At 36.2% G+C, this 9,308-nt stretch overlaps 1 protein-coding gene across 1 annotated transcript in view; it reads left to right on the top strand.

The window, feature by feature from the left end:
- TMPRSS15 (transmembrane protease, serine 15) overlaps positions 1-9,308 on the top strand; it is a 272,391-nt gene that overhangs the window by 63,643 nt on the left and 199,440 nt on the right. The window contains exon 10 of the mRNA XM_006889826.1: positions 7,753-7,861. Within this exon, the coding sequence (XP_006889888.1) occupies positions 7,753-7,861 (109 nt within the window). The remainder of the gene's footprint in view (positions 1-7,752; positions 7,862-9,308) is intronic.

Genomic DNA, 9,308 nt, shown 5'->3' with positions numbered 1-9,308 from the left:
TATTGTTTTAATGGCTATCTTGCTTTGTATTGCCTTATGGAAAATTAGCATCAACAGTCCCATACTGTAATGAAATTAAATAATATACAAAAGATCCAAAACCCACAGGCCTATTTCTTGAAATTATAACTTTCTGGAATATATAACTTGATTAATGTGGTTACTGTGAGGCTGAACACTGTGACACAGATGTGTCAAATGTGTTAATGGTTGGCTACCCAATGTGGACAGAGAGTGGGTTGAAACTCCCCGATTAAAACAAGCTTGGAAGGAGGAGTGGCATCCACTTCCATAATAGCTTGCCTCTGGAAACCCTATGAACCTGGAGTGAGAATGAAAGGCACCCAAGTGTTTAGGACTCTCCTTCATTGGGTCACTATGAGTCACCTGCGACTAGACGGCACTTAACAACAACACCACCAATATAAATTGTTCATTAATGTTGTAGTTTCATTTTAAATGTCTTCAGAGATAATACTTATACTCTTTGCTTGGCTGTAGTAATGGAACAGAAGTTCTTTACAGCAGAACTTGTAGTTTTCCATGTTCACTAAAATGAACCAACTTCATAGAAAACTGGAGAGTCTGATGAGTTTGTTAAGATGGGATAAGTGCTATAAGAGCAAATCCAACTTTTTCCAATTTCAGATAATGATAGAGCGCTGGTGGCATAGTAATTAGGGAGTTATGCTCCTAACCCAAAGCCAGTGACTCTCTGGAATTTAGAACCCACCACAGTCGCTACAGAAGACAGATTCATAATCTTCTCCTGTGTGGTTACATCCTCCAAAAACACACTGTAGAATCAGTTGGCTACAACTCAATGACAATGACTGTGTGAAGGAACAATATATTTAGTCATAGCTTACAGTATAGTGCAATATGAATGGCAAAAGTCTTCCTTCTAAGTATTTGTACAGGATGTAGATAACTTCTTCATCATGCCTATTTACCCAGAGTTTTCCACTGCATCTTACATCACTGGCATAAAAAAGGAAGCTTTATAGATTCACAACCTCCCAGTCCTCCAAAGCTATTGTAAAAAGGAAGAACTTATTTCCACAGTAGTTTATTGAAGAGGGTTAGTCACCTTGTCCTAGATGACTGCCAGAGTTTCTGGGAAATGTAATTTAGCTATATGAAGAAGTTGAAACTGGGCTTACAAATTCTTAATTGCGTTTCTTATTGTTTCCATTTTATTCTTTAATTCTTTTTTGGTTTTGGAATTATATTGCATGTTTTACCTATTTCCCACATTCAAAGATCCTGGAAAATGCTAGGATATGCTTTTGCTTTGATTTTTCCTGATGCTTCCTTTTTTATTTAGATTATTTTTCCTCCACCAGGAGTGTAGCTGGAACAATGAGTAATGACATTCATGAAAGTTCTGTATATTCTTGTTTTGGAGTAGTGTAACAAAAGTGAAGTCAAGCAACCTGGTTCTGAATACTCAGTTAAGAGCTTCTAGACCTCTAGGTATCTCTGTTCTCCACATTACTGATTCATAGGTTTACTGTGAGGAACAGAAAGAATATAAAGATTTTCACCACTGGGCCAATTGGAAGCACCATGATAGGTGGAGGAGAGATTGGAGCTGTTAACAATTTAAGTTTGCTCAGTTCCATAGTCAACACTCTTGGAAACTGTTGTCGAGAAGTCAAAAGATGAATTACTCTGGAGAAATCTGTTGTAAGGACCACTACAAAGTGCTAAAGAGCAGCAATGTCTGGAGAGTAAGGTACACTTGATTCAAGCCATGGTCTTGGCAATCACTTTGCTATGAATCAGAGCCCAAAGCTGACTAAACAAGAATTTATGCCTTTGAGTTGTGGTGCTGGAGAAGAGAACTGAACATATGATTGACTGCCATAAAAATAAACAAGTTTATCCTGGAGAGGGTAAAACTTGGATGTTCCCTGGAGGCAAGGATTTTGAAGCTCCATCTAACATACTTTGGGCATGTTGCCAGGAGGGAGTAGTCCCTGAAGAAAGATATTTGGACATATGAAGGGACAGTGTAGAAGAGTAAGATAAAATAACTTGGGTAATGAGTGCAGGATAGATCAGAGTTCAAAGCTCTGGTACATAAGTTACCTGTGACTCTATGTCACTTAACAACAACAATAGCACATCGACTTTAGGACAATACTTGGAACACAATAACCAACTTCATAAATCCTAGAAGCATAGTTGTTAATTCACAAGTAAATATTCTTCAGGTAGTCTCCATTTTCAGCTAAGATCTAGCTTTAAGTATGCTATGTTGTTGTTGTTACGTATCATCGAGTTGCTTGTGATTCATAGCGACCCAATGTCCAAGAGCCCTAAGTCCTACTCTGTCCTGTGCCAACCTCACAGTCTCCGACATACCTACTCCCATTACTTCAATCACTGAATCAATTAATTTAATTGAGGGTCTTCCTCTCTTGTGCTGTCTCTCCACCCTCCCAAACATGATATCCATCTCCCAGGACTGGTCCCTTCTTGCAATATACCTAAAGTATGTCAGACAAAATTTCAGAATCCTTGCCTCTAATAAGCAGCTCAGTTAAAACATCTCCAAGATTAACCTGTTTTTGCTTCTGGCAGTTCATGGTATATTTAATACTCTTCTCCAGCACCACAGCTCTAAGTCATTAATTCTCTTTCTATCATCACTAGTCACTGTCCAGCTCTCTGATGCATAGCACACAATTGTGAAGACTTATTGCCCAAATCAGGCACACCTTAGTCTCTAGCCTGACATCATTGCTCTTCTAGTACTTTGGAGTGGTTCCTGACAGCTGACTTTCCCAATACAACTCTTCTCTTGATTTCCTGGCTCCTGATAACAAGAGTGTTGATTGTGGAACCAAGCAAACTAAAGTTTAACAATCTCAATCTCTTCACCATCCATAATGATGCTGCCAATTGGCCAAGTGGTGACAATCGTTGTTTTCTTGATGTTGAGCTTCAATCCATATTGAAGGCTGCAGTCCTTGACCTTCTATAGCAACCGCTTCTCCTCCTCAGTCAGCAAGCAGGGTTTTGTCAGCTGCATAATGCAGACTGTTGATGAATCTTCCACCAATCCTGATGCCACATTCCTCCTTGTACAGCCCAGTGTCCCTGATGATCTCTTCTGCACACAGATTGAAAAGGATTACATGCCTGGTGGACACCCTTCCCAGTTTTGAATCATGTAGTGTCTTTACTCTGTTCTGATGACTGTCTCTTGGTTCAAGTATAGGTTTTGCATAAGCACAATCAAATGTTCTGGGATTCCCATTCTTCTCAGAGTCAACCACAGTTTGTTTGATCCACAGTCAAAATTTTTTAGCCTTTGGTTAAAAAATTAAGATAGAGTAGGAAGAAGGATTGACCACCCACTTCTGAAATAATTGGCCTTCGAAAACCCTATTTACAGCAGAGCACATAGCAGACATGGCAATTGTGACTGAGATCTCAGATATGGAAACACAAAGAAGGAGCAACAGCTGTACACAGACATTAGTGAATATATTGTGAAATGTGAGAAGCATGAATGTAGGAAAATTGGGCATTGTTAAGAAAGAATTGTAATGCATATATTGACATACTAGGTATTCTCCAAGTGAGATGGCTTGGCATGGGACATTTTTAATCAGATGATCATATGGTCTACTATTTTAGGGATCAAATTTGAGGAAAAAATGGGGTTGCTTTCATAATCAAAACAGTCATTTCTAGATCCATCATGAAATACAATGTGGTGAGTGACAAGATAATATCCATATACATATAAGGAAGTCCAATGAATACCATTATCATTCAAATATATGTACTGACAACTAGAGCCAAAGAGGAGGAAATAGATTTCTTACAACTTCTGCTGTCTGAAATAGACCAAATATGCAATCAAGGTGCATTGATAATAATGAGTAATTCAAATGCAAAAATTGGGAATAGGAAAGAAGGATCAGTAGCTGGGAAACATGGACTTGGTGACAGAAATGAAGCTGGAGACAGAATGATAGAATTCTGCATATTCAATGATTTATTCATTTCACATGCCTTTTATAAGAAACACAAATACAGGCTATATACATGAATTTCACCTGATGATATGTGTAAGAATCAAATTGATTATATCTGTAGAAAGAATAGCTGGAGAAGCTTAATATCATCTGTGAAAACCAGGCCAGTAGTTGATTGTGGAAATGACCACCAATTATTCATATGGACGTTCAAGCTAAAGCTGAAGAAAGTAAAATCAAATCCATAGGAACCAAAATTTGACCTTAAGTCTATCCCACTTGAATTTCAAAACTATCTCAGGAACAGGTTTGAGACCTTGAACATCAATGAACAAAGACCAAATGAGCTGTGGGAGGATATTAAGAATATTGTCCGTGAAGAATGCAAAAGATCAGTACAAAGGCAGAAGAGGAAGAAAAGACCAAGATGAATGTCAGATGAGACACTGAATATTGTATTAGAGTGCTGAAAAGACAATGCTAAGGAATAAGTATCCTATATTAAATACAAATTCTTTTTTGGAACTACAGTGGTAGTTGTTCTTAGTGCACTGATAAGCAGTTTTCTCATTGCCTAATGCAGACAGTTTCTTGATAGATTATGATCACAAAGTCATACCACATAAGAATTCGTGTTTTTTTTAACCTTTATCATCTTAGCATCTTGTGACTTAGTTGTTCCATTAATTTGGTATTGTTTAGTCCAGGAGTTTACGGGGAAGAAGATTTCCTTTCAGAGCTAGAAAATTCTTTATCTCTGCATTTTAAAACTCACATCCTTTTACTGCTTATCTTGAAATTGTGATACATCTACCTTAATTGTCTTTTGTGCTAAAGTAATCTATATAAGGAGATTTTATTCTTCCAGAAAGTCACAGTGTTTCTTCTAGTCTATTTCGTGAAGTGTTTAGAATTTAATCTTTGTTTCTCTGGCACACACTTTCTTAGTTCTGTTTGGTCCATGTTTTTCCCCCCTCTACCCACCTACCCCCAGCTTCTGGGAATGAGGGTATACAGTCATCTTCCAGTGCAATTCCTAGGTCATTGTTGTTACAACCAAATCTTAACATATTCTAAAATAAACATAGTTAGGTTTAAAATATTAAAAACTTAACAAAACCCATGGAATTTTAACAAATTTTCAAAAGCTACTCAATGCTTAATTTATTTCTTATTTGCATTTTAAAAGTCAATTTCATATGATTATTTATATTTTAAACCAGACATAATTGGTGTATATACAATGTTAGAATGGGTTCTTTCGTTTTGAGTTAGTATATTCTAGCACTTGAATTTCCAGATAAGCAATTTAATTTTGGTAGAATTGTTTCTTGTTTCCTTTTTCTGCCATCTCGCAATGCTTCTAATACAGAGGAAATAAAACCAATTAGATAAACGAGGCAGATGCTTAGAATATAATGTCAACAAAACTAAGCACCTAAGTATGTAGTCAATGACCTAAGATTGTGACTACTAAATTGATTTTATTTCTTTTTATGGAGGGTATTTCTTTTGAGACAAGGATAGTGACAGTGTCTCACAAAATTTAGGCATGTTGTCAGGAGAAACCAGTCCTTGGAAAAAGATACTTTTTTTTTTTTAAATGTTGGTGCTTTTTATCAATGGAAATGTACCCTCTCACAGCTGGCTTTCCCCAGGGTTTCTGAGGCTGTAAATCACTTTGGGAGGAGATTGTAGGAAGAGCAGATGATCAAAGAGAAGAAGACCCTCAGTCAGATAGTTTGGCACAGTGACTGCAATAATAGCCTTGAACATGGCAGAGAAAGTAAAGATGGCACAAGATCGAACAAGGTCCTAACTTGTTCTTCCCAGAGTTGTTAAGAGTCATAGTTGACCTGACTGCACCTAACAACAACAGTAATAAATAGACCACCAGAAGCTATAGAACATGACATTTTGTTCTTCCTTCATGATGGCTTTAATGTGGTTAAAAATTATTCAGCTATCAAGAATATAAAGAGCTCTGGTGGCCTATTGTAAGAAGCTGTGCTGTAATCTCAAATGGATGTGGTTGAAATTCATCAGTTGCTTTGCGGGAGAAGGAAGTGCAATCTCCTCTTGTGATTGCCCCTGACAACCCACTACAAACTCAGCTATGTGTTGGTTCTAACTCAGTGGTCCTCAGTAACAACAATTTCAATGACACACAGCTTATAATGTACTGTGTTAAATATGTTCTTCTTGTGTGTCATCGAGTCCAAACAAACTTAGAAATTATATCCTCACCCCATCCCCTAAAGACCTGCATCCCCTGTCTTGTGGCTTTTCAGAGGCAGAAAATCACATGAGACTGCTCACCCTTCTCCCATGAAGCAGTTAATTTATTTGAACTGTGTATCTTTGGGTGCAACTTCTTACCACGAGGCCACCAGAGCTCATTTTAAATAAACAGCTCAGATTATTATATGGGGAGCTCTGGTGGCCTCGCGGTAAGACTCTACACTGCAGTCCCGAAGGCATTTGGTTCAAATCCATCAGCTGCTCTTGGGAGAAAGATGGGCAATCTCTTCCCATGTGATTACTACCTCTGAAAACCCACTGGAGGGTCAGCTACCAGTCGATTCCAACTCAATGATACACAATAACACTTACATGCCATTATACTTAAAGGGAGCTGCATTGACATAGCTCATAGGAGTTGTGCTACCTATCAAAGGGGGCTCAAATGTACCAGCAGCTCTGAAGGAGAAAAATGATCCGTCTCCTCCTGTGTGATTTACAACCAAATCACTGGAGGTGCAAGTTTAGGTCAATTCTGACTAGATAGTAATCGGTTTGAGTTGTGGTAACAATTAAAAGTTGAAAATAATTGGGGGGAAAAGCACACATTAAAGATATTAAATAAGACTCTAAAATAGAAAGTCTATTTGTAAAGAACAGGCTGAATGAGGTTTAAAGAATACAATGAGGTTTAAAGACATATGAAACTCTCTGTAGATCACCTGAACCAATTGTACAATTTGCCTGTATTTATTGCAGTGATTTTCTCCAGAAAAATGATAATTGTGTGCACAGATTTGAAATTCAATCTATCTTAAATTTAATGGAGAATTTAAGACCAATAGAACATTACCATTATTTGTTCAAATTCTCTCTGTCTCTCTCCTTTTTTTTATTGCTGTGAAGTTTTAACAGACTCATAGCTGACCCATCGGTTTATTTTAGAAGACTATAAACTGCATGGGAGAAGATAGCTGATCTATATTCCTGGAGAAGCTGCTGTATTCCAATCACCTGCCTTGGTGCTGGCAGTACAACTTTCTACCTATGAGGCCACCAGAGCTTTCCTTTTTGAAATTATTGTTATTATTTCAAATTGGAATCAATTCATAGCTGACCTAGTTGGTATTCAGAGGCAGTAAATCTAACATGAGGAAATTGTCCATTCTCCTGCATGTTGAAATTGGAAGTATATAATCCAGTTATATTTAATTCTTTACTATATAAAATAATGCACACAGAAATACTGCAGAAATGAATATTTATAATTGGAGAACTTTATTAAATGACGCTGTGTTGGGTTATACAAAACTATTTAACTACAGCTAATATAGTTTAAACATGACACGTGATGAATTTCCATTTAATCCTTTCATAGTAATTAATTCCATTATGAATATTTTACAAAGGATTTGAAGTAAACTCTGAATTTCATTTAGATTGCTTTTTTTTTCCAATATAATAATTCTTTTATTTAGATTGCTTTTGCCAAATATTAACTGTCATGTTTTCACAGCCACTGTTTGTGACGGAAGTTTTTTGTTAACTGGATCATCTGGATCTTTCCAGGCTGCCCATTATCCAAAGTCTTCCAAATCCAGAGCTGTTTGTCAATGGATTATACGGTACTATGTCTTCTTCTGCTTTCTCTTTTTAAGTAAGAAAGTATCTGGTGTGATAAGTTTTACCATTTCTAGTTGCATATATGTTCCAATTATCATATTCATTAGCAATTAAAAAACTATCTTGCCAATATGTCCAAGTAGTTTTTCTCCTATTATTTTTTCCAAATGATCTGCTGTACAGTGAAAAATATCATCTGATAAATAAGATCTCATCAGTGAGCTGATTAGAAGATTTACTTATTCCGTTTCTTTTTTTATAATATGACTCCTGAGTAATTCTTCTCTCATTATGTCAGTATCCCTGTGAGTATATCCTATTATTTTACCCAGACAAAACAGGTTAAGACCCAAGAACAATCTCTCTTTAAATAATTTTACTTTATCTGAAATGATCTTTGTATCCATTGTTTTATACCTAAGGTTCAAATTCTTAACTCAATTCAACAATCTAATTTTTATGAAAAATTAAATTAATTAGATGTCTGATGTACTTCAGTTTTTACTTTTATTTTCCAACAGAGAAAGAGTACCTTGAGTTCTCTCAGACATTCCAAGGGGGGGGAGTGTACATTTCTATTTCTAGCCTAATAAATATAATCAAACTCACTGCCAAAATTGATTCAATATTCTAAGACAAAGTAAAATTACTTTATTGGAAATGTAAATCTTAGTAGGACCATATTACCTCATCTTTCTTCTGAAAAATAACTGGTAGGTTTAAACAATTGAGCTTTTGGTTAGCAGCCTAAAATGTAACTCACTAGGGATTCTAATTAGAGATAAGAGATATTGAAATAAATTCACTGCACAGTTTTAAAACCAAAAAGAAATATTTATAGCCTTAAATTATATTTTTCTATGCCTTCAGAGGTGTTTGAATTTTTTCCTTTATCACCATTGCTTCTTGATCATGTACTGTTTCATTAAATTCTTCTGGTCAGCCAATTCTTTTTTGGGACAGACTGTTTATTCCTCCCATATTCTTTTGATGCTTGCTAAATCATACAATATTCTGTCCATTGCATCTTAATATCAGCTGTGAAATCTAGGCCAAGTACTGACTGTGGAACAGGCAATCAACTACTCATGTTCTTTAACACTGTGAGCTAAAGAAATTAAACATTAAACCTAACTAAAATAAAGTTAAAACAAATTTCCAAGAACTAAAATATGACCTTAAGTCTACACCATCTGAAATTAAAAACCTCTCAGGAACACGTGTGAAACCTTGAACACGAATGAACGAAGACCAGATGAGCTGTGGGAGGATATCAAGAATATCATCTAGGAAGAATGCAAAAGGACATACAAAGCTAGAGAGGAAAAAAGACCTAGATGGATGTCAAAAGAGACTCTGAACATTGCTCTTAGAGTGCCAAGAAGCCAAAGAAAAGAGAAGAAATCAGAAAGTTAAGAAGCTGAACAGAAGATTTTTAAAAAGTGTGGA

Source organism: Elephantulus edwardii, unplaced genomic scaffold (assembly GCF_000299155.1).
Source record: "Elephantulus edwardii isolate Elephantulus edwardi_28Jun2011 unplaced genomic scaffold, EleEdw1.0 scaffold00081, whole genome shotgun sequence".
Classification (NCBI taxonomy): domain Eukaryota; kingdom Metazoa; phylum Chordata; class Mammalia; order Macroscelidea; family Macroscelididae; genus Elephantulus; species Elephantulus edwardii.
Note: the sequence above shows the minus strand (reverse complement) of the source record. Positions and strands in the feature narration are given on the sequence as shown.